Source organism: Podarcis muralis, chromosome 15, assembly GCF_964188315.1.
Source record: "Podarcis muralis chromosome 15, rPodMur119.hap1.1, whole genome shotgun sequence".
NCBI lineage: Eukaryota > Metazoa > Chordata > Lepidosauria > Squamata > Lacertidae > Podarcis > Podarcis muralis.
In genome coordinates this window covers 29,177,940-29,203,335 of record NC_135669.1, presented here as the reverse complement: position 1 = coordinate 29,203,335, position 25,396 = coordinate 29,177,940, and the positions used below count along the sequence as shown (strand labels likewise).

General features: G+C 51.3%; 1 protein-coding gene across 2 annotated transcripts; it reads right to left on the bottom strand.

Moving 5' to 3' along the window:
• Nucleotides 1-1,350: 1,350 nt before the first annotated feature.
• On the bottom strand, nucleotides 1,351-25,396 carry SLC13A5 (solute carrier family 13 member 5). Of its 2 annotated transcripts, none has more exons than XM_028708521.2 (12): nucleotides 25,234-25,396; nucleotides 20,039-20,167; nucleotides 19,370-19,506; nucleotides 18,029-18,252; nucleotides 14,725-14,887; nucleotides 13,491-13,613; nucleotides 12,246-12,458; nucleotides 11,313-11,434; nucleotides 10,774-10,892; nucleotides 7,689-7,850; nucleotides 6,912-7,049; nucleotides 1,351-5,347 (listed from the first exon to the last, which is right to left on the bottom strand). In XM_028708521.2, the coding sequence occupies exons 1-12, from the start codon at nucleotides 25,339-25,341 to the stop codon at nucleotides 5,222-5,224; spliced, it is 1,764 nt and encodes a 587-aa protein (XP_028564354.2). In that variant the 5' UTR covers nucleotides 25,342-25,396; the 3' UTR covers nucleotides 1,351-5,221. The 2 variants fall into 2 exon arrangements, with proteins under 2 accessions (XP_028564354.2, XP_028564353.2); XM_028708520.2 differs by having other exon boundaries at nucleotides 14,725-14,893; nucleotides 25,234-25,394.

Sequence of the window (25,396 nt, the reverse complement as noted above, 5' to 3'; positions counted from 1 at the left end):
TCAGTCACAGGCACCTCTAAAGCAGGGGAATATTTGTATGTCCCCTCATGTATCATTTAAAGAGGATGCAGTTCTTGGTGATCTGCGAAGCAGATACATATTTCTTAAAGGGATCCTACATGGGGGAAAGTCATTGGGATTGATCTATGGCCCAAATAAGGACAAACAGGTGTTTTTAAAACCTGTACAGTATTTGATCTTTTATGAAACTTTCAACAGGGACCCTTTATATGGGTGGGAATTTGAACTGGCCATTGGACCCGAAAGGTGATCTGAAAGGAAAGTGGTGAGCCACAGCTACAAAAATCCATATACTGTACCGGTAGTTTAGTTTTTACATGGTGATTTTTGGAAAAGTATTTCTCTTTCTGCTGTCAGGATTGCAACACATATATTAGAACTGACTGCTTTGTTCCTCTGATTTGATTGACAATACCAAGCAAACCCGCCCCCCTTTCCACAGTCTCTCATGGCTTTCTCCTTCAAAGCCTTAAGGGTGAGAAATTTGCCTTTTTGAAGGCAGCAATCTCGGAGTTGCCAAATCTTACCTTTCAGGTCGGAATTTTGCAATGGGTGGGGCAGCCCTCGCTGGTCACTGGAAAAATCCAGCATAAGTCAGCACCATTTTAAAACAAAAAACCAAAACCAAAACCCAGGTTTTGTCCCAGAATGCACCTAAATCCAGGCATGTGAGATTAAAACAGGGGGAGAAAAACAGAGAAATTTGTTCAATCCTGGAGTTCATCTCCATCGCTGCTTGGGATGCCCTTTGCTTGCTTTCAGGGTCCTTTCCCCCTTCCGCAGAGGGATATTGGAAATATCTGGTGCTGATGACACAGGTGGGGAAAGCTGGAAGTGGGGGAGCAGCAGTGAAGACCCACATTTTTGGCTCAAGAGAGCAGCCTCAGCTGGCAGAGACTGGCCTACGTCTTACGTTCAGCAACAAATACTTCAAGTCCTTCCCCGGCATGGAAGGGCCTGGAGCTCCCTGGCCGCCTCTGCCCATCTCAGGAGAAAGAGGCTTTGCAACCCCCCCCCCCCCGCTTAAATTACGGTAACTCATAAAATATATTGTTCCACACCACCCCATTCTCCAAACAGTGAGAGATTCCAGGGGTTCCAGGCTCAGTGGCGTAGCGTGGGTTGTCAGCACCCGGGGCAAGGCAAGTAATTTGCGCCCCCTAGAGTGAGTGAGCCAGGTAGGGGCAGAGAGCTGCGAGTGCAAGCGCCCCCCCCCCAGATGTTGCGCCCGGTACGGCTGGCCCCCCCTGCACCCCCCACGCTACGCCACTGTCCAGGCTCATACCCAGCGTTTGGTTTCCTTGGAAGGAAGGTCAGCAGAGACTGTGGTGTGTTTGGGATATATGGCTTTATTTACACATATATACAACCTGAGCATAAGATGGAGGGGCTCCCAGCATCAACCACCCCAGCAGATCTTTCTTCTCTACTAGTCGTAACTTTGGGTCCAGTACAAAACAAGCAGGTCTGTGTGTACCCGGCTTCCAGCCTGGCTCCAGTTCATCTCATCCACATTACTCTGGTTCTTGTTTGCCTACCTAGCAGCCAGGTGAGGTGGGTGGAGGAAAGGTCCACCCATTAGCCTGGAGGGCACCAACACAGTGGTAGCTCTTGCAACCCAGCTCAGTCTTTGGGGATACAGATGAGGACACTTAAGTTGCCAAATAAGGTCACTCGCTGTCTTACCAATAAACTTGTCTGACTAGCTCAACAACAGCATCCTTTACTAGATTGCAACCATCACTGGACACAGGACCCCCAAGTATTGGAAGAGACTCAGGGCATCATCCAGACGAACCCCTCCCAAAACCTACAACAATATACAGTAGGGAAGATCAACGCATCCAAGGTTTGCAATCCAAACAGAAGCAGAGAACTCAGGGCAGGAGGCTTCATTTTGAGGTTTCATAGCAACACAAGCGGAGCTTCTTCTCTCTCCCTCTTCCCCTCTCTCTGTAGCCTCCTAGTTCATCATTTTGGCAGCTTCCCACCACTCCAGCACTAAGGATGGAGGACTGGACCTTAATTGTTCTGCTCTCAATCCCTCTTTGGCAGCGACCGAAACAGTGAGCGCTAAGTTCCTTTGAGTTAGTTTGGTTAATTGAGGGCTTATCCACACTTAACTTTCCTCCACTCTTTCCAGGCATGGACTTTAAAGCTCCATGTCTGAGCACCCTTTTTCCCCTCCAGAGCTTTCCCTGTGAAAACCCACTCTTTAAAGCTCAATCGGAGCAATTGGGAATAGCTCAGTTGGTTAGAGCGTGGTGCTGATAATGCCAAGGTTGCAGGTTCGATCCCCATATGGGACAACTGCATATACCGTACCTGCCTTGCAGAGAATTGGAGTAGATTGGAGTAGATGATTTTCAGGGCCTCTTTCAGCTCTACAACTCTACAATTCTATGATTCTGTGAAATGGGAAAGCTGGATTGATATTTGCTCCAAATGAGCCTAAAGAGTGGGGCAAAAAATAAAACAGAGCTTTTAAACATGGACCTGCGCCTGGAAAGAGCAGAGCAAAAGCTAAGAATCCTAGCAAAGACACAGATCAAGTGCCAGATCGAATTACAGATCTTCCACAATACATCTTTTGTATTTATAAGCATCTTTTGGGAAGGCTATCTTCTGAGAGCCAGTGTGGTGTAGTGGTTAGAGTGTCCGACTAGAACCTGGGAGACAGGGGTTCAAATCCCCACTTGACCATGGAGCTCACTGGGTGTAACCTTGGGCCAGTCGCTCACTATCTGCCTAACCTACCTCACAGGGTTGTTGTAGGGATTAATAAGGAGGGAGAGAACCATGTATGCTACCCTGAGCTCCTTGGAGAAAAAGTTGGGATATAAATAAAAATAGTAAATAAAATAAATTCTGCAGTTCCAACAAGAAGCAAACAGATAAGCACCCCCACCCCGGAGAGGTAACACCATCAACAATAACAATACAAATAATATTTTGTCTTTATCAAGCATCTCAGACACTAGACACCATACAAGAGTTATGTCAGAAACCCCCCGCCCCGCCTCCATTTTCACAGGGAGTAAGGAGACGTAAGGAAGGAAGATGTGGATCCATGGCAACGTCATGAAGGCCCCTGCAGACCCCCTGCCAGATGCCCTTTGCCCTCGATCCTCAATGGCCCCAGTCCCTCTCCTCCTGATCATCCCCATTGAGACTGCAAACTCTCTAGAGCAAGAGTCAGCCACTTGGCGCTTAGTGTAGTAGTAGGAGCCAGTGTGGTGTAGTGGTTAAGAGCGGTGGACTCGTAATCTGGTGAACTGGGTTTGCATCTCCGCTCCTCCACATGCAGCTGCTGGGTGACCTTGGGCCAGTCACACTTCTCTGAAGTCTCTCAGCCTCACTCACCTCACAGAGTGTTTGTTGTGGGGGAGGAAGGGAAAGGAGATTGTTAGCCGCTTTGAGACTCCTTCGGGTAGTGATAAAGCGGGGTATCAAATCCAAACTCTTCTTCTTCTCCTCCTACTACAGTATAGCATCACCAGGCCTGAGGGGGAACCCGTGTGTGACCCCTTCAGTTGTTGTTTGCAGGGCAACACACACACACACACACACACACACACACCTCATCCCCTGCCTTAACTGCTGGCTGCTGAGGCTGATCGGAGTTGGGAGTCTGACAACGGTATCTGGAGGAGCACAGAGGTCCTTTGTGATTTGTGGGTGTTTGTTTCTTGCATTTAGACCCCACCTTTCCTCCAAGGAGCTCAAGGTGGCAACACAGATTTCCCCCGCCCTGTTTTATCCTCACAACAACCCTGCAGGGAAGGTTGGGCTGAGAGGCAGTGTTTGGCCCAAGGTCAGCTGAGTGGGGGATTTGAACCCTGGTCTCTCCTAGGTCTTAGTCCGACACCCTAACCACTGTATGCACCGCTGGCTCTCTTGCATTCCAAGGCATCAGGGTGAATTAACAAGCAATTTATTTAAAATTTACAAAACACAAGTGGTGCTTTATTAATATTTTAAGGCAATTAAATAACAACATTAAATATATTATTAGGGCTACCTGTATTAGAATCTGGCTGTTCTGTCCTCCCGCCCCACCCCTCTTCCCTGCCCACGTCCAGCCCAGTGGCCACTCCACCTTCCTGGCTTAGAGCCTGCAAAGGGGTCATTTCCACAAGGCATTCTAAGGCAAGAGGGCCAACTTGAATAAAATATGGGTGGGGAGGAGGTAATATGGGTGTGTAATTGATCACATGGCATGGTGAACAGACACCATTTGAATGGCAATGCCCATCAACTTTGGGGGTCCTGGCCCCCTCAGATATTTTATTGGGGGAGGGTGAAGAGACCTCAGCCCCTAGGAGTTGTCTCCTATGTTTCAAGGTCCCATCTGGGGAAGCTCTGGGCCTTTGGCACAGCATCGGCCTTGCATGCAGAAGGTTCTAGGTTCAAACTCCTGCAGCGTCTCCAGGTAAGGATGGGAGAGATCCTTGCCTAGAACCCTGGTGAGCCGCTGCTGCCAACCAGTGTCGACAATACTGAGCTAGATGGGCCAATGGTTTGGCTCTGTATAAGGCAGCTTCCTATGTGCTTTGTGTCCACCTGAGTGGGGCCTCCTGCCCAGCTGGACTCTGGGTCAAGTATTTGTTCCATGTGTCTCTTTCTTTGTGCAATGGTTAACCTGCAGGCCCCAGGCAGGCAGGGAGGAGGGAGGGAGGAGGCAGATCCTGGTTCCCATGGCCTGTGGGAGTCCCTAGGCTCTCCCTCAGTGGCTGTGAGTTTTGCCAGGCCTGTGGGCTCCCTACTCCCTCAGTCAAAGGTGAATGTTTTGCTTGCAACTCCTGCGTTACAGGGGGGTTGGGCTAAATGACCTTTGGGGATCCCTTCCAACTCCACAATTCTATGATTCTATGAAAAGTAGCAGCAGCAGCAGCAACTTCTTCCTTGTCCTATTTTACGGTCCTTTTCTTCTCTTAAAAACAAATGACCCGTATTCCATTCGGACGGCTGGTCCCAGGAGAAGATGCCCCTCCCGCGGGGGTCCCTCGTCCTCCTCAGGGTCCCTTCAGGAAGCAGCAGAGGCAGCAGTTGAGGCAGGTTTCAAACAGTCTCTAGCCTCAACTCCAAAACACACCCGTGGACTCCAAAGGGCCAGCGCTGGAGGGAAAGTTGCAGGGCCCAGGAGGCTGAGGAGGCGAGGAAGCCCACGTGCCAAGGTCCTCTTTGGCTGACCCGGCCCTCACTTCCCGGTGGCGTTGGCCCACGAAGGGAAGGTGTCCAAGTGGAACATGGCGCGGCCCCAGCTGTTTATGGCCAGGGTGATGCAGAAGACACCGATGACGTTCATTACGATGCCCGTCTTGGCCTGGGAGGGAGAGAAGAGAAGGAGGAGGCAGGTGTCTCATGGGTCAAGCTCAGGCAGTAGAAGACTTTTGTGGGAGGGAGGCAAGGAGGAGACGCTGCCGTCAGAGCATGACCTGTCCTGGTCAGGAGGGAACCACCCCTTACCCAGAGAGATCTCCTTGTCCAGGAACACAGTGTGCAAACTGTGTGCTCTCCCCCCTTCACGCGGCCCGGATGTTTTGAAGAACTCGGTGAACAGTTAGGAAAGAGGCCCCTAAGAGCATAAGAAGAGCCCGCCGGATGAGGCCAATGGCCCTTCTGGTTCCAGAAGCATTGCTGCCTCTGACCGTGGAGGCAGAACATAGCCATTGTGGTTGGTAACCATCAAGAACCCTCTCCCCCTCCATGAACTTGTCCAATCCTCTTTCCAAACCATCCAATCTGGTGGCCATCACTGCCTCTTGAGGGAATGAGTTCCAAAAGAAGTGCCTTCTGGATCAGGCCAGCATCTTGTTCTCACAGTGGCCAACCAGGTGCCCATAGGAAGTCCACAAGCAGGACCTGAGCACAAGAGCTGTCTCCCGTCCTGCAGTTTCCAGCAACTGGTATTCAGAAGCTCTGAGCAAAACCATCATCGCTGGTACCCTTTAGAGCAGAGTGCCCCAAACTTGGGTCTCCAGCTGTTGTTGGACTACAAACCCCCATCATCCCTAGCTAGCAGGACCAGTGGTCAGGGTGATGGGTATTGTAGTCCAAAAACAGCTGGAGACCCAAGTTTGGGAAACATCTGCCGATTACCATCAGTCAATGCACTCAGTTGTGTCATCTTGGTCAGGCCCACTGGGATTCCTCCATGCCAGCCACAAGACAGCCAAGGCCTTCTTGCCTGCTCAGCCTTAAGCTGAGCCCCACAGCAGCTGTTTTAAGATTCGTCACAATCGACAGGAGACATTAACGTCCCCTTAAAGCAGCCTTCCCCAACCCAAATGTTTTGGGCTACAGTTCCTATAAACCCCAGTGGGCAAGTATTATTTATTCTAATATGGTGTGCTGGCTGCAAGGGCTGATGGGAGTTGTAGTCCAAAACATAAAGAGAAGTGGTTTCCTAACCTTTTTTGGGAGGGGGGACATCGCCCACTTGGTTCCATAAACACCTCCCCAGTGCCTCCCTACCCTACAGAAAGCATTATTCAGAATAACGGTTTGTGTGACCTACTAAGGAAGATAATAAATTCAAAACAGTAGCAATCAATTGTACAAATGCTCTAGATATTTCCTTTCCTTGCACACACACACACACACACAAAAAAGAAATCTTAGAGACCTAAGCCAAGCAGGGAGGCAGCTGAGATGACCGCAGGGGGTTGGACTAGATGACCTTTGGAGGTCCCCTCTAACTCTACAATTCCATGATTTCTTCAAAATCAAATGATCCCCCCCCCCGGGAACCCCTATCACCCAGGGGAGTGGTACCTCCCACTTTGGGAACCACTGATCTAGAGGTTTGGCTTCTTAGCAGCACCCACAGAGAGCAGCCTTTGGGGAGGCTGGGGGAGGCCTGAGCAACAGCAAAGCTGCCCCCTTACCATGTCTGAGACGCGGAGGTGTCCGTAGGAGAATACGATGGCATTGGGAGGGGTGGCCACGGGTAGCATGAAGGCAAACGAGGCGCTGAGGGTGCAGGGAATCATGATGTAGAGGGGGTTGACCTCGATGGACTGCGACTGGAGAGAAAGAGAGCAGAGAATCATGGGGCTGGAAGGGACCCCAGCGCCATCTCGTCAAAACTGCCTGCAATGCAGGAGTCACAACTAAATCACCCCTGACAGGTGGTCCTCCAACCTCTGCTTGAAAAAACCCCCATGAAGGAAAGCCCACCAACTCCTGAGAGAGTCCTTTCCACCACCAAACAGCTCTTCACATCAGAAAGTCATTCCTAGAGTTTAGTTGGAATCTCTTTTCTGGTCATTTGAATCCGTTGGATTGGGGCCTCCCCTCTGGAGCAGCAGAAAACAAGTCGGCTCCATCCTCCAGGTGATATTTGAAGATGGCTCTCCTATCTCCTCTTTTCCAAGCTTTCTAAACAAATTTGCCAAACAACTGTATGCTTGTGGGGCAGAGACCTGTCGCCTGATACTTGGCATGGATACTTGAGATAGTAACAGTCCTCATCTAGGTCCTAGCCCTCGAAACTTATTCAGGTGGGCCTAAATGTGAACCTTGCTGGAACCCTGGCTGGCCACCAGTGTGTGAGAGACCAGAACCCTCCATTCCACCTTGGTTTCCCTTGTTTTAATCCTTACGAGCTAGGCTGAGGGTTGTCAACGAGAAATAAGAATAAGTAAGGAGGAAAGCTCCCTTACCAGGGAGGCGAAGACTGGCAGGAAGAGGGTAGCGGTGGCCACGTTGCTGGTGCATTCGGTGAAGATGGCAATGACCAGGGAGAGGATGATGGCAATGGCCCAAGGGGGGACGCTGTGCAGAGGGGTCATCTGGTCACCCAGCCATTTGGAAAGCCCTGAAGCCTGGAGTTGTGGGGCAAGAGCAGAGAAAGAGAATATTGTCTGGTGCTGAAGTCAAGCGTTGGTCAGCGATCAAAGCAAAACATGGTGTCATTGAAGTGAACTCTGTATTCAAGAAACCAAAACAGATCCCAGTAGCTCTTCCCAGTAGGTCCTGCTCCAGTAAGGCAGTTGAGAGAGCTGAAGGCCCCTGCCTCTCACCACCTTCTATGTCTCCTCCTCTCCCTGACTTCCCAGGTAGTTTTAGACTGCGCCTGCGCACAACCAATCTCTGCTCTGCTCTTTTCATGTCTCCGTGTGTTCTGGAGACCCGCGAAGAGGGGAGCTGGTTGCAGCAGGAGGGGGAGACTCCCTGGCTTCTTCAGCAGCTTGATTCATCTCTGCCTCTAGGCCCTCCTTCTCTCCAGCCTCCTCTTCTGCCTCTGAGTCCGGACTGCTCTCTGCCACAGCCTCTTCCTGCTCACTAAACCCTGTTGCCTCTTCTGCTTCCAACACCTCCTCCTCCCAGTCTGCTCCCTCTTCTCCCTCTGACTCTCATTGGCATCCCAACACCATCTGGGCCTTCTTCCCCTGGGGGTTCCCAGCTGGGGCCTCCCACCACTTTCCTTGTATCCAGCCAGTCCATGACAATACTGGGGGGGGGGGGGGGGCACCACCGCTGTGGTCTCTGACAATCTATTGTATTTGTCCAACCACTGAGGGGGGGGGGTGGCCTTAACCCTTTGGGGCCCATGTAGGTCTTTGCAAAACCCACAAAATGCTTAAGACTGCTGCTGGATCAGGCCAGTGGCCCATCTAGCCCAGTATCCTGTTCTCACAGTGCCCAACCAGATACCAAATATGGGAAACTAGCAAGCAGGACCCAAGCAGATAAGCACTCTCCAGTTGTTGTTCCCCATGATCTAGCATTCAGAGGTAGACTATCCCTGGGCATGGAGGTTCTGCTCTCACAATAAACCTCCATAAGAAAAGCCCTGTTGAGTTAGGCTAGTGGCCCATCTAGTCCCGCATACTGTTCTCACAGGGGGCAATCAGGTGCCTTAAAAGGAAGCCCACAATAAAGATTTGAACACAAGAGCAAAACTCTTCTCTCCCGCTCCTTCCAGCAACTGGGATCCGGAAGCATTTACTGTCTTCAGACAGCTCTGGCAATGCACAGAGGAGCCTCATCCCAGGGGAGGGATCCATGCAGGTCTCCTCTTGAGCTAGAGAGCATCTTACTGAATTGGGGCCCCTCCCCACATTAGAAATGGGGGTCCAGTTCCCGATTCCCCCTTCATTTGCAAGGAATCGTACAAAACCAGGTGGCACTAATAAATAAAAGTTCCAGGGTGGCAACAGAAAGCAAAATAAAAATGCTTTTGCAGTTCATCAAAATCCAGCAATATCAAGCTATAGGAAAACTGGTGCTATTAACAGTAAATCCTTCTAGTTGGTTAATTGGTTCGGCAACTTCCACGCACATGACGTGTGATGCTAATTATTTCCCCCAAGAGTTAAATGATAACTAATCAGAGGCAGCTACAGGAGAGCTATGAGATTCAGATGAGGGTCAGATGCCTTGTCAATCCCAGCAGGTATATAAGAGGACGACCCGGCCTACCCAGGCCTCCGGCCGGCTGGTTATTTGGTTCTAAGGATTTGAGCAGGAACCAGCTTAGCAGGGCCAAGTCCTGCACGCTGCTGTTCTGCTGCTGCTGAATAGGCCTCTTTTCCAATGCATGGATGAGGCTGGCAGGTTGGGCAGCGCACAGCACCCTCTTTGTCTGAGCCCGGCAGGGCTTGGCTCAGGCCAAGTTCTTCTGGGGAGGACAAGAGAGGCTTGTTCCGGACGGGCTGCTGAATGGCTGGTGGGGTGGAGGGTTTTTTTGCATTTAAACCTGTCATTTGGAGTGGTGCTCAATATGACCAGGGAGAGAATCTGCAGCCATTTCCGAGCGAGTTGAAACTAGGTCAAGTCCTCCCTACTCCTGGGGACACCAGAATGCAGCTGGCAGTGGCAGGGGGGGACTCTAGTGCCAAGTGGTATTGTGGAGGGCACATTCCCCCCCATCACCCCAAAGCCAGAAAAACAGCAACATCACGGGAATCGCTTCCAAGAGCCCCGGATGGAACAGGGGGAAGGTCAGCTCAGAGCACAGGTCTGCAACCTGCTGCACCATTCTCTGCCATGGGGCACAGCCTGCCCCACCAGCGCTGCGGTTCGCTTGGCGCAATTGACGGTGGCCTCTGAGCTGGAGAACAGCCAGCCCTGGCATGCTTCTACTGTTGCCAGAGAGACTGGGTACTGGCTACTGCGGTGGGGGTCAGGCTCAGCTCAGGCAGAGGCCCCTCAAATTCCCCACTCCCCATGGCTTAAGCACACAGGAGGAGGCCTCACTACAGCCACCTAAGAGCTGTAGCGGTTAGAGCATTGGACTAGGACCTGGGAGAGCCCTGGGTTCAAATCCCCTCCGCTCGGCCATGGAGTTCACTGGGTGAGCTGCCCCTTAGCCTAGCCTACCTCACAGGGCTCTTGCGGGGATTAAATGAGGACAGGGAGATAAATAAATAAATTGTTTGCAAGGATTTCCCTTTCCCTTCCTGCTCAAGCTTTTGAACGGAATACGTTTTCCAAAAATGAGAGAGGCCACACTCAAGACTTGCCTCGAAGTTCATAGGCCCTGCTCCCTCCCACAATTCCTGACATTACAGGAGCTCACATACTAGGAAAGGGTAATGCACTCTGTGTGTGGCTAGAGGACCCTTTGGCTGTCCCACAGCCTTTATTTACACACAGAGAGACATAGACACTACCACTGTGGAGAGAGCCACATGTGAAACGAATGCCTCCAAAGTAGGGTGGCAAAGGTCCAGGTTTGGCAGAGCTCTCTGACGCCCACGACCAGCCAGCCTCCCCACCCTCCTGCCACCACCAAGGACTTACGTCGCTCCCATTGGCCAGGGCGAAGCCTCCTCCGAGAAGCAGCACGATGCTCCATGGCATCTTATGCTGGACCACCTTCCAGTTCAGCAACGGGGCGGGGAAAAAGGGCTCCTTCATAGCTGCGGAGAGAGTCCAAGTTGGGTGTGAGGGGGGAGGCAAAGCAGGGGCCAGCAAGGACACCCACCCACCCACCACGCAGCTGGCACCAGCAGGAGGCTCCCAGCAGGCTGGATGTCATGGCAAGGGTCACACGGAGATCGGAATAACTTTATAGGGCAGGAGCTGTTGAATAGGGGAAGAAAGTGGCCGACTCTCCTCCATGGGAGGTTTTTAAGTAGAAGTTGAATGGCTACCTGCCAGGGATTCTTCGGCTGGGATTCCTGCATTGCAGGGGGTTGGACTGGATGACCTTTGGGGGTCCCTTGCAAGCCTACAATGCTCTGAAATACTGGCAGAACCCAGCATGCCCCTCCTGGTCTGTCTCTTTTGACCAGTCTCCTCGAAGGCCCTGAGAGGGGGGTGTCTCCGCTTTCCTTTACCTTCCTCCGCCTCTTCTAGGTCGCAGCTGCTATGACTGCAGAAGCCACACCTGGGCCTGGTGGCAGGAAGGATGAACAGGAGAAAGGCCACGAAGATGGCCACGGTGGCATCCGTCACATACCTGGGACACATTTGGGAAGATGAAGAATGAGGAGGAGGAGGTAGTGGCAGCAGTGTCCCATTTCCCTCGCTCTGTCCCAAAAGCAACAGGTCAGCCAGTTGAATGCATCAATCCTCCAGCCAGCAGCACACACCCACACACACCCCAGAGGGAACATGAGCTCCCAGGAGAGAGATGAACACCCTCCTTGCTGCATCCCTCTCTGGTTCTCTCCCAGGAGTCCTTTCAAAAAGGATATTGCAGAGTTGGAAAAGGGCAACCCAAATGATCCCTTATGAAGAACAGTTGGACTTTTTAGTATAGAGATAAAGCAAGTAAGAGGCAACATGATAGCAGTTTGTGAAATTATGCATGGCACAGAAAAAGGTTCTTATGGAACCTCCAGGTGCAGGTGCAATCTATCTCAATCCCTAGGCTTTTAGGGGTACCTGGCCACTGTGAGGACAGGAAGCCGGACTAAATGGACCATTGGCCTAATCCAACAGGGCTCTTCTTGGGTTCCTCCAAGGTGCTCAGATTCTCCCATTTAACCTCCCAAATTTCCTGCACAAGCAAGATTTCCTCTGGGCCGCTCCCAGAGTCTCCCAGACGAGCAGGGATTCGAACATGGAACATCCCAGCACAAGGAGGAGGAGGAGACTCTTCGCTGCAAGCAATCCTCCCCTAAGCCGTTTGCCTGAAGGCACTTGAGTGCCCTAAGCCTGGTGCTATTGGGGACCCCCCCCCCAAAAAAAAAAAATACAAAACACCACACGGGTAGCATCACTGGTCAGCAAAATGGCTGGCAAGAGGAAGAACAAAGCCCACTCACTCCTTGTCCTTGTTGAAGAGGGTGGTGGCCCAACCGGGGATGAATCCAGGGTCCCTAGTGAACCAGAGGAGGATGAGCAGGGTGAAGGCCAGCAGCACATTGAATTCTGCAAAGGAGATGGGCCCCAGCTTCCGGTGCTCCTCTTTCAGCACCCGCAAGGCAGCCTGCTCCTTTTCCGTCCTCTGGGTCCCACAGCCCCAGGTCTTCCGGAAGCTGGAGAGAAAGAGCAGGGTGGTCAAGGCAGGGGGCCAAGCAGACTGCCAGGTAACCACTCTAGCAGGCTGACCTTTTGGGTTGCAACCTGGGGGATTCAGCACGGAGGGAGGGGAGGGGAGGGTCCCACAACCGGGCACGTGGCGCAACTTGGGAACTCGGCACATTTGTGTTTGTTCTCTGTGGCGGGCTGGCTGTGAGCTCAACAGGACACCCAGAGGGGGAGAAAGATCTGAACACAGAAACACCTGGAAAGGGCATTCACAAGAGTGCTGGAGGCTCCAGGAGAAAGCCAAGCTAGGCTGGCGAGGATCGTGGCCAGAGCAAAGCCGCAGGTGGCGTGGCAGAGCAGCCACAATCAGGGAAATGTGCTTGTTTCTCCAAGGAGCTCTAGGCGGCTTACATGGCTCTTCCCTGCCACTTTCACGACACCCCTGCAAGGTAGGTTAAACTGAGAGACAGTGACTGGCCCACAGTGAGCTTCATGGCCAAGTGGGGGGCGGATTTGAACCCTAGTCTCTCCCACCTTAGTTGGCCCTCTAACCTCTGCACCACTACTGGCCCTTCAGAGAGTCACAATGGGGAAAATGCATTGATGGGAGTGTGCTTTTATGTTTACACAATGAGAGGCCCCTTTAGGGTGAAAAGCAGCTGAAGGCTTTTAGCCACTATGGCTAGTAGCTTTCAATTTCCCTCTCCTCCATGAATTTACCAGTTGTAGGAAACCACTGGTGGGGAGAGGATTCATGTGCTCATGTTCTGTCTGCCAGTTTCCCATTGGGGCATCTGGTTGGCCACAGGATCATAGAATGCTGGACAAGATGGGTTATGGGCCTGATCCAGCAGGGCTCTTCTGATGGTCTTCTGTTTGCTGGACTCCCAGCAAGGCCCAGAAGCAGCCAGCCAGGCCAGAGGTCAGGGACAAGGAGTCCAGGAAGATCTGGATGGCTGAGGGCTGCCACAGGTGCCCCAGCCCCGGACGAAGCAGGGCCACCTTATCCACCAGCCCACCCAAAGGTGCAGAGCCCTTACTTGAACCCCATGAAGGAGACCTGGAGCCAGAACCAGGCGAGCGTCAGCATCAGGAGCATGTTCGGGAAGGCGAAGCCGAACCAGGAGGCAAAGTTCAAGATGTCGCCGTTCTCAGGGAACAACCTGGGAGGAGGAGGAAATGGTTAAAAAGCCTAGAATCACAGAATCGTAGAAATGTAGAGCTGGAGGGGTTCCCCTAAGGGCCATCTAGTCTGACCCCCTGCCCAGCAAGACAGGAATCACAACTAAAGGATGCCTGACAGATCCAACCTCTCTTTCAAAACTTCCATTGAAGGAGAGGCCACTAGCTTCCAAAGAGCCTGATCCAGCTGTTATCCTCAGAAAGTTCTTCCTAATTTTGAGTCGGAATCTCATTTTTCGTCAGTTGAATTCGTTGTTTTGGATCCTCCCCTCTGGAGCAGCAAAAAACAAGCCTGCTCCATCTATGTGGCTCTGAATGGTAGAACATGAAACCCTGGATCCTAGGGTCCTTGGTTCAAGCCCCACGTCGGGTGAAATATTCCTGCATTGCATCGGGTTGGACTAGAAGACTCTTGTGGCCCCTTCCAACTATAATTCAAAGAACTCTATGAATCCAGGTGGCAGCCCTTCAGATATCTGAAGACGGCTCTCACATCCCCGCTCAGTCTCCCCTTCTCCAGGATAAACATTTCCAGCTCCCTCAACCTTTCCTCGTAAGGTTTAGTTTCTAGACCTTGGATCATTCTCTCTTCCCTCCCTACACACCTTCCAGCTTGCCAATATCCTTCTTAGGACTCAGCTACACAAGCAAAGAAAAAGTGTTTTATAAGCGTTATAACACCGTGTCACCAGATGGCGCTGTGGAGCCCCGCCTTTTGCCAAGGCAATTTCCCATTGTGCAGTTTACAACGCGTTTCCCTAAAACGATTTCTTGATGTGTCTAGATCCAGCCTTTAACCTGGACACAAAAATTTAGGTGGTGTCTGACCAAGGCAGAATAGGCCGATAGGAGAGCAATGTGGAGGTCATCAGGAGCAGGGTGGGGGAGGCCTGTTCCAGGAGAACCCCAGCTTGGATTGTTTAGGAGTAACACAGCAAGTGACCAAGAGGGCTGAACGAAACACAGCCCCCCTTTCAGCCCGATGACACCAAGAAAAAAACCACGCCACACTGTTTTGGTTTCAATAAAAGAGCCGCACAGCAGAGTCCAGCCTTTGCTGTGTGTCATGTTGTGGGTGCGGTAGAGACTTACTGGTTCATCTGACCTTTGAGGACCAGGTTTGGCCCCGTCCCGGTCAGGGTTGCTGTCCCTCCGATGCTGGCAGCATAGCAGACACAGAGGGTCATCCCTTTGTTGATCCTCTTCTTGGTCTCCCTCTCGGACTTCTTGGAGCTGTCCGGCAAGTGCCCATTGCCTGCAACTAATAATAATAATAATAATAATAATAATAATAATAGTAATAATATTAGTAATAATTAGTAGTAATAATAATAATAATAATAATAATAATAATAATAATAATAATAATTATTATTATTATTATTATTATTATTATTATTATTATTATTATTATTTATACCCCGCCCTCCCCAGCCAAGACCGGGCTCAGGGCGGCTAACACCAGATATAAAAACGATTGAAATACAACTTAGAAAACAAGATTAAAATACAACATTAAAATGCAGCCTCACTGGAAGGAGACAAAGCTGATTTGGCCTTTGATTGCAATGCGACACCAGGTGGGTGGGAGAAAGAGACCAGAGTGAGCCCTCAAGGTGCAAGTGGTGCTCTGTGCGCTGTACTGGCTCAGGGGAGACCCACCTGGTTCAGCATAAGAACATGTGAAGAGCCCGGCTGCATCAGACCCAAGGAGGCCCTTCTAGTCCAGCAACCTGTTCTCACAGTGGCCACCCAGTTAGCCCTATTGGGATTCAAGCACAAGAGCCCTCTCTTTTCCTGTGGCTTTCAGCAACTGGCATTCACAAGCATTGCTGTCTCCAACTGCAAGGCAGAGCACAGCCACTATGGCTTTTAACAGCCTCCAGCCTCCAGGCAGCAGCTAAGCAGCTGCCCAGCTGCCTCTGGAAGAGAAAACTACAGAGAGTTACTGTTAACTGTGTGGTTCACATTAGGGGCATTAAAAAATAAATAAATCCTTGGGGCTGATTTTTTTTTTGCACTTGGAGGGGAAGGTCTAACCCTTCCCTTCCGCAGCCATGAACCTGATGAAAATCAAGATACAGAGGCAGCCAAGTCTGCTAACATAAGGGTCCCTCTTGGCACTATGAGAAGCTTTTTCCTATCGACGATTACTGCATGGGGGGAGCTGACTCTCTTATTGAGATTGTGGCTGGGGAAGAAAGGGCTAAGCCTCTCCTTGCAATGTGGAGCAGCACTTGTGGAGTGTTGGACTAGGAGGACCTGGGAGGACAGAGTTCGAATCCTTACTCAGCCACACAAAGCTCACTGGGTGACTTTGTGGTGCTAAGGCTCTGCCTCTTAGCCTAAACTACCCCAGAAGGCAAAATGAGGAGAGGGAGAGCTGTGTATTTCTCGGAAGACGGCTGGCGTATGCATTTTATTATTTATTTATTTCATAAAACGTATACTAGACCATTTGATTGCAGTTGTTGTTGTTTTTTAAAGCCTCAAAGCAGTTTACAAAAATGATAAAAACAATAAAAATTATCAGCAAGATAACCATTCAAAACTTTCAAAAACAACAGGCTGAAACCAGATTAAAACTTGCATTGGCTTTCTAAAATTTATTAAAACTGTTATCAGTAGTGTTCTTCAAATTAGCTCCTCCTATGCTAAGGATTGCATTTAAAAAATAATAATAATAATCTCTTGACATGGGTGCAGAATGTGGAGTTAGGTCCCTGGTCATGACGAGGGATGTGAACATGGAAGTCTACACCTTTTACCTGCCCGCAGTATCTCTTATTGACACGGAGGGCCCTTTCAGCTGTCATGGCTAACAGATTTGTCTACTCCTTTTTAAAATAAAATAAAAAACCAGATGAAAACTAGTAGCTGCCCCCATGCATCACAAGACTGTGAGCTGTTTCACGTACAGGTAGCCTCTCCTTCCATCCTTGGCCTCTCCAGGTAGCTCCCACTTGCCCTCTTTATAGAGTGCTCATCCTGATTTCTTTGCAGAGAGATTAGACAATTTTGGCTGCCGAGTTGAGCCTTCGCTCCGATTTGTTGACGGAGGAGACGATTGCATCAAAGCAAACTTTCCGGGCCATTTTCCCATCACTTCCCTTATTGCAGGAAAAACCTCCTTCTTCAGGGGGCGCAGGTTTGTGGCACAAGAGCTGCCAATCAATTGGAATTGCACAACCTGCAATTTGCCGGTTATTATGGGATTGAATTCCAGTGGGAAACGGGGGCAGTTCAGAAGTGTCTGTCGTTTTTAGAATTCATAGGAATGCTTTTAACCATGCTTAGAACTCGCAGACATGGCTTTCGCTCTTTTTAGAATTGGCGGGTTGTAGGCAGTGTTCGCCCTACTCAGCAGACCCACTGAAACTGATAGACATGGCTAAATAATGCTAATTTCAGATGCATGTGGGAGAGGGCTATCAATGGCAATTAGCAGCTGTCTGGAGACTGCTATGAGCCATAGTGACTGTGCTCTGGCGTCCACAGTTGGAGGCAGCAATGCTTCTGAATACCAGCTGCTGAAAATGGCAGGAGGGGGGGAGTGCTCTTGTGCTCAGTCCTGCTTGCAGGTTTTTCATAATGGGCATCTGGTTCCCCCCTGTGAGAACAGGATGCGGGACAAGATGAGCCACTGGTCTGATCCAGCAGGCTCTTCTGATCTTCGTACTTTCAAGAGGTCTGCTCTTCTGAGTTGGAGTCAACTCTGGGTTTCAATTCAGTTTAGTCTTGTGCGCACCTCTGATGGCCTTAGACCATGCAGTGGTTTATAAACATGTGAAATAAATGATTTTTAAAAATCTAATGCTGAGAATTCCACATGGGTGTCAGGGGCTGGACTGAGGAGGTGGGAACAGCCCCCCCCCTTTTCCTACACCTTCCCGAAAAGAGGACAGTGTAGATTTAGAACAGTGGTTTGCAGAAGGTCATAGTTCAGAGGCTGCAGAGGGGAGAAGCTGGGAAATATGGGGGGGCAGCAGGAAGAAGAAACACCAGGGGAGAGACAGCTAACAGACTCAGTGTCTCTTGAAAGCATTCCTGACCCCCCATCCCCCAGAACAAGGCATGCCTTGAGAGTAATAGAACAGAAAACTCAGAGGCAGAAAATACAGGGGTGCCGTAGAACAGGAGGGACTGAGGGGGTGGGATTTTACTTGGAGCAATGCCATTCACTGAGAGAAACTGCATTCTTCTGTCTCTCTCTGTGAATATTGAATAACCTAGATGGTAAGAACTCTTTTTGTTTTTCCATTTCTCGGCATCCTACCGTGAGAGGGATAGGATTCCCTCAAGCCTTGACAATGAGGTTGAGAAATTTTATTTATTTTTTAACCATTGCTCCCCGTCCCCACCGCCCCACGATTCCTTGCAGCTGTCGCCCACTTACCCTGCACTGTGGAGACCCCCAAGGCAGCCACCTTCCCTTCCAGTTCACCCTTGGGGTTGCTGTGCTGCCCAGCAGCTGCAGACTCCATGACGGCCAGATCCTGCTCAGAGCTGTTCATCTGGTCCAGGACCGCCTGGACTATGGGAACCATCATGGCGGTGGTGGCCGTGTTGCTGATCCACATGGAAAGGAAGGCTGTGACCCCCATGAAGCCCAACATCAGCCTGCAAGGAGGACAGAGGCAGGCGGGGAGGAGAGAGGGAGGCTTGCCAGGTGGTTGCTTGGGGTGACCGAGGATCGGCCCCAGGTGACCAAGCAGAGGACATTTAAATACCTTGACTCCCACCCACTCCCAAAAAAACAAAACATACACCTGAGGTTGGGTGGATAGGTTGGGGGAAATCATGCAGGTTTCACCCCGGAGCCAGGAAAGGGCAACCTGGCTGCGGCAGGGGCTTTGTGCTGGATAGGCCCCCTGTAGAGCTCAGCTGACGCGGGTGGTGCTGTGGGTAAAACCTCAGCGCCTAGGACTTGCTGATCGCATGGTCGGCGGTTCGAATCCCCGTGGCGGGGTGCGCTCCCGTTGTTCGGTCCCAGCGCCTGCCAACCTAGCAGTTCGAAAGCACCCCCGGGTGCAAGTAGATAAATAGGGACCACTTACTAGCGGGAAGGTAAACGGCGTTTCCGTGTGCGGCTCTGGCTCGCCAGAGCAGCGATGTCACGCTGGCCACGTGACCTGGAAGTGTCTGCAGACAGCGCTGGCCCCCGGCCTCTTGAGTGAGATGGGCGCACAACCCCAGAGTCTGGCAAGACTGGCCCGTACGGGCAGGGGTACCTTTACCTTTACCTTAGAGCTCAGCTGAAGCTTCCCCCCACCCTCAAAGGTGGGTCTACAGATCTGGCAGCACACATGACAAGCCTATGCCATGCTTAGAAAGCCAATGCAATTTTTAAACCCGTTTTTAGTCTATTGTTATTTTAACTTCTCAAAAGCCTGAAAGTATTGCTGTTATTATTTACTTATTTTTAATTTCATTGTTTTGACTTTTATGCAAATCACTTTGATGTTTTTTTAAGGGGGGAAAAAACTATCAAGAGTTGTGTATAAATTTTGTGAAATGGATAAATAAATGGGATAGTGTGCCTCCTGGGACAATGTACTGGTCCGCATGCCCAAGCAGCCGTTGTGAAAGGAGGCCCTCTGAGCATGTGATGAGTGTTACATGTAAGCCTGACCCAGTATAACCCCCCCCCCAGACACACACACTGCATTAGAAGCTCAGCTATCACCCCACCTGGTTTCACTTGGGATGTTGGGGTGGTTAGACAGGAGTCACTTACAGGGCAGGTTTCACCCCGACAATCAGCAGCACCCTCAGGGCAATCCGCTTGTGCAGGTTCCAGTGTTCCACAGCGACGGCCACGATCAGGCCCCCCACAAAGAGCATGTTGGTGTCTTTCAGGTACTGCATGCACACCTGGGAAGTCAGCAGGGAAATGAAGGAGGCATGACTTTTGGTCCCTTTTGGCTGCCGTTGTCACAGATGGTGCGGCTTCATGGTGGCTGGCTTGGTTGCCTTCCCCGACTCCCTGCCTCTCTGGGGAGGGCTCCCTCCCCCCTCTCCCAACACCCACCCCCTGTACTCTGGCATCAGGGCTTCTTTGAGGTCTGGAATGCCTATAGTCCTTGCAGTCACCTCTGGGCATGCACAGAGTGCATTTCCCTTCTCAGGATGGCCCCTGCTTGCACGGTGGCTCAGCTCGTCTTTTTCGGGGCCCAATCAAGTCCGCAGCCTCCCTCTTGGTTCTGCCCCATTCAAGTGCTAACCTGGCTGTGTATATGGGTCTAATTCTGCTCCCGCCCAGCCTCCCTGTTGTCCTCTGAATTCCTGAGCTCAGTTGTTGGATTTTGCTCAGTCTCAAAAAAGCTTCCGGCTTCCAGGCAGTAGAAGAGGAAGAATTAGAACTTTCCTTGCAGGGCGCCTCTCCTCTGCTGCCCTTGAGACTTACCTTTTTGGACTCCAGGATGCCAAACATCGGGAACAGGATGACAGGCAGGAGGGCGGTGACTGCCAAAGGGATCACCTCTGTGCACCAGTACACAGCCATGAGGATGATCACATAGCCACACCTGGCCTCCTGCAAGGAGGGAAAAGAGAGAGGGAGGGAGGGAGAGTTCCATCAGGCCCAGTGATCACAGACTCACAGAACTGTAGAATTGCACGGTTAGGAGAGACTCAGAGCATCCTCTATTCCATCTTCCTCTAATGCAGGACACAAGCAGGAATGCCTCAGGGCCCAGGAACCCTCCTTGCCCGAATGGCTGGACCAGAGGCTCAGCTTCCTCAGGAGACACTGGGATGGGTTGAACTGGTGCACCCCACATTTTGGGAACTGGACATGCATTCCAGTTTCCCAGATTTGCCAGGAAGAGGCTTGATTGATGAAATCACTGGTCTTCGTAAACCTTTGCCTGTGTGTTCCCTGGGTTCGCTGCCAGCCCCGCTCTCCAAATAACTGCCTGCCCACAGCTGTTGTGGTACTGAACACGCTGGGGGATTCTTTTTTCAAAAGGCCCAAGACACTAAGACTTGAAGTTTGTAGGAACATTGATCCAGCTAGCTCAGCATTGCCCACACTGACTGGCAGCAGCTGCTCTCCAGGGGTTCCAGCAGGGAGTTTCTCCCCATCCCACCTGGAGATGCCATCTGATTTTATCCAGATACCTGGATCAAGGACAGCTGACCACCCCACTCCTCACTCTCACTTGACCTGGACACAGACCTCTGCTTATCTGCTGATTGCCTAGCAGCACTCTGGCTGCCTTCCAACTCTTCCTCTCCATGAGAGCTAATAGAGTCTTCTCTAGCAAGGGGGGGGGGGGAGTGTCAAACTGCCCTTTCTCAACTCTGACAGTCAGTTCTCATCTCATCTACAGAGCCAGTCCTTCATTCACTTAATTCACTCTCTGAGTCTAACTCATCCCCTGTGCTCTGGGAGCCCACGTTGCTGACATCCAGGGGAGAAGATCCTGTGCCACGCACAACATTCTGCCTTCTGACATTTGGTTGCTGTTCCCTGCTCCCTAGAATCTGCCTCCTGAGGCCACTGCCTCACTCTGCCTAATGGCGGCGCCAGCTCTGGCCTGATTCAGAAATCAGTGCAAAAAAGAGCAGGCTCCTTGCAGATTCAGGAGGCATGAGAGAACCTGCCATTTCAGCTCATTTTCCACTCTTCAGTTCTCCACACTGCCACATCAGTTTGCAATTTTCATTTTTTTTAAAGTCCTCCTTAAAATTCATCAGCATTAAGTGTTATTATATCAAAATATACACATTTTGGTATGCAGTGGTGCCTAATATTTTGCAGAACAATTTCCTCTAATACAATGGCTGGAGAACTGGTACATTGCAAAATTCAGAGGTGCACATGTTGAAAGCGGGTTCTGTGTTTCAGTTTGTGAATTGTTTCAGAAAACTAGAATTAGGTGAGGCTGCCTTTAGGTGCACCCTGAATTCAATTTGCACAGGCAGAAAAGGAGCTGAGTGGACTGGCTGGTGGGAGGGAGGGGGAAAGAGACCCACACTCATTCAGTGACTCCAAGAGCAAGGATAGGGGTGTCACTAGAACCAAAAAGTCCCTCGCATAAAAATTTACAACTACCACAATGCAGGAGAGTTAATCACTCCTCTGACAGTCCGTAATTGGAATGAATCTCCACCAAACCACAATTACGGCAACCACAAGCCAGACTCTCTGGATTAATGTTGCGTAAACAGGCCAGATCAAACTGCTAATGAGAGGCTGAAATGGCCTAGAATTTGTCAAGTCAATTTTCCTGTGGGAAGACGGGGCAATTAACGTCCTGTCAACAGGGGATCTTTGGGGCAAACACCTCATTGCCTCTCCATTTGATTGTGCCCAAAATGACTGTTTGCCAGAACACAGGGCAACCAGCAGACCTGCTCACCCACAAGACCATTCTTAAAAAAGCAAAAAAGAAGTGGGGGGGGGTCAAATTTCACATTGGTCCAGGCCTGTCTGCATGGGGCGAGTGGCCTTTTTATTGTACGATAACTAACAACAACAACAACAACAACAATAATAATTTATTATTTAAACCCCGCCCATCTGGCTGGGTTTCCCCAGCCACTCTGGTTGGCTTCCAACAAAACACTAAAATACAATAACCTATTAAACATTAAAAGCTTCCCTAAACAGTGCTGCCTTCAGATGTCTTCTAAAAGTCTGGTAGTTATTTTTCTCTTTGATATCTTATGGGAGGGCGTTCCACAGGGCGGGTGCCACTACCGAAAAGGCCCACTGCCTGGTTCCCTGTAACTTGGCTTCAGCCACCCTCCACATTTAGATCGATTTTATACTGCTGTTAACAGACATGGCTTCCCTCAAAGAATCCCAGGAACTGTAGTTTGCTAAGAGTGAAGGAAATTCTTAGGAGATGCCCATCCATCTCCCAGAAGCACATCAAAAGTGCCTGGCTGCAGAATGAGGCCATCTTGTTCAGCCTCCTGTTCTCACAGTGACCCAACCAGGTGCCCCAATGGGAAGCCCTCAAGCAGAATTCGAACACAAGAGCCCTCTCCCCTCCTGTAGTTCCCAGAAGCTGGTATTCAGAAGCACTGCTGCCTCCAACTGTGGAAGGCAGAGCGTGGCCATCATGGATAGTAGCCATCAATAGCCCTCTCCTCCATATTTTTTTACCATCCAGGCTGGTAGTCATCACTGCCTCCTGTGGGCAGGAGTTCCATAATTTAACTCTGCACTGCATGAAGAAGGACTTCCTTTTATCTGAAAGTTGGGAGGGAGAGTGTCAAGGGGTCCAGAACGACTGCAAATGTCCCTCAGGGGAGTGAAGCGAGCATGACAAGGCAGCAATATTTTAGCACACGTTTAAAAAAACAAAAAAGCCAGACATGTACAGTACAGATAGGAAGACCAAGGAAGCTTGTAAGGTCTAAGCCTCTCTCTGGCTGGATCTGGACATACATATATTTAAAACACACAGTGAAAATGCTTTTTTAAAAAACATTTTAAAAATAGATATTGAATTTGCCATTAGCCCACCATCGCCATCTAGTGTCACATTTGTATAATGCATGTAAAATGTTATATTTGCAACTGTATAGCTGAGTCTCATATATATATATGGTAACCCACACTGCCAGAGCATCCCTGAAGCCTCTAAGCAAGGAGAGCCCATTACCTTCCCAAGCAGTCTTGGAGTAGGTGTTGAGCAGCTTGGACAGTCAGGAGGTCCTTCCTAATGTTTCTGGCCACTTTAACCCTTTGGTGCCTGGGTCCTGCCCTCTCCCGCCTCCCAGGCCCGCCATCACCACCTAATATGGGCAAAGGGGAAATGTCCAAATGTCCAGGGTGACCTCCCACGCCCTCGCTCTGCCTGAAGAAGCGCCTGGTGCTCTCGGCATCCTGGGTCAGCTTGCATCCTTCCACCCAGCACCAGCCAATGCCCTCCTGACCCGCTTGGAGTAAATCATTTCTTTAAAGTCCAAGAATACAACCAGGCTTAGAAATTAACTGCAGCTGCAGTCTAGAAGAAAGGAAAGGAGGGACACCTTCTCGGCTTGCGCAGATAAATAGAATATTGGAATCATGAAAGCACTGGGGGAACTGCTGGCGACTCAGTACTTAAAGCTGCATCTGTCAATGGGATGGACGAGATTTAGTAGAGTTGCCTGTGCAGACATTGTTGGTCGGTTCAGGCTGCCCAACACCCCACAGGACCCAAATAGCATTGTGGGGAACGCAGGAAGAATCCGCTCCCCACTGGGCACACAGCTTGCCACCCTCCTGGGCAGCTCTTGAAGCGCGTGCCGGATGCATCTGTGTAACCCTTTCCTTAGAATCTTAGAACTGGAGAGTTGGAAGGGATCCCAAGGATCGTCTGGCCCACCCCCTGCAATGCAGGAATCCCAACTAAAGAATCCCTGACAGATGGCCATCTGAGCTCTGTTGAAAAACCACCAATGGGGGCGGAGCGGGGGCTCAGCGGGGGCGGCCCCCTCTCAAGGTGCCGATCTGGAGCTGGGACTGGCGCTCCTCCTTCCAGTTGACAGGGCTCCGTTCAGGGCTGCTGCTGAGATTTCCCCCTTTCAAAACCACACCGAAAATCCTTTTCTTTCTCCCTCCCTCCATAACCCCATCTCCGCTTGCTACTGAGTGTTAGAGTAAGGTTACCAGATCCCCCCCCCCCCAATGAATCCGGGGACACTTTTCAACTTCAGTAGGAATGATAGGATTTTGTATGGGGACTGATTTGTAAATCCGGGGACTGTCCCCAGGAAACGGGGACATCTGGTAACCTTACATTAGAGCCAGAAACAGATTTGAATCGGGTCAGCGCTCGGATCGGGACATGTCCCCAGAAATGAACCGAATGCCTCTCTGCTTACGCAGAGTGCTTGTCCCTCGGCACAGAAAAAGCTTAGGGCTACCTCCTGTTTGTCAAGTGCCTCCGGGAAGCCCACAAACCGAGCCCCCCAAAAAACTCTGGTGTGCCTAGCATTTACAGGTATACGCTCCCTAGACATGGAGGTTCCATTGGGTTTGTCTGAATCCTTTTCGCTCCTATAGGTGGCGGTGATGGTGACTGCCAGCTCCCAGTTCAGGCACCCAGTCCCCCTCCCCTCCCTCTCTCGCATGTTCTTGCGGCGGGGACCCCTCCCTCCCGAGTCTTCAATACCCCCAAAGAGGCGGAGGGGTTGGACACTCTGGGAGGGGGAGGCTCAGGTCTTCCCTCCGCTGTCGGAGGCAGGATGGTGGGGGAGCCCGAGTGGGGAGGGGGCGCTGCTGGTGGTCGGCAGAAGACGCCCGCTGAGGGACCCCCAGGACGCCCCCGAGGAAAGAGACGGGAAGGGCGATTGCAAAAAGGACACCCCCGCGGCCTCTGGAGACGCTCCGTTTGGACCTGGCGTGGCTTGGCTTCTCCCGCCGAGGCGACGCTTATGCCTGGCCCCGGCGGCAGCAGCAGCAGAGAAGCGCCAGCCCGGGCCGGAGGCAGCGCCAGGCCAAAAGTTGGTCCTGGGCGGTAGACTGCTCCTGTCCGGGGAGGCTCGACGTGCCGCCCCAAGAGGAACTGGCGGAAGAGGGGCGCCCCTTCGCTTGGCCAGGAGAGGGACCTCGCTCTGCCCACTAGGTGGGCTGGCCGGCCTGCTGGACTGACTGACCTGGGTGGGCACGAGAAGCGGCAGCGGCAGGAGAGCGAGCGGGGCGCCGGCCAGCGTGACCAGGGTCTTGCAGCGGAGCAGAGAGCGGAGCAGCGGCGGCGACGGCATCCCGAGACGCAGAGGCAGAGACAGCGCCGCGCTCGCCTCGCCGGCCGGCCTTTTA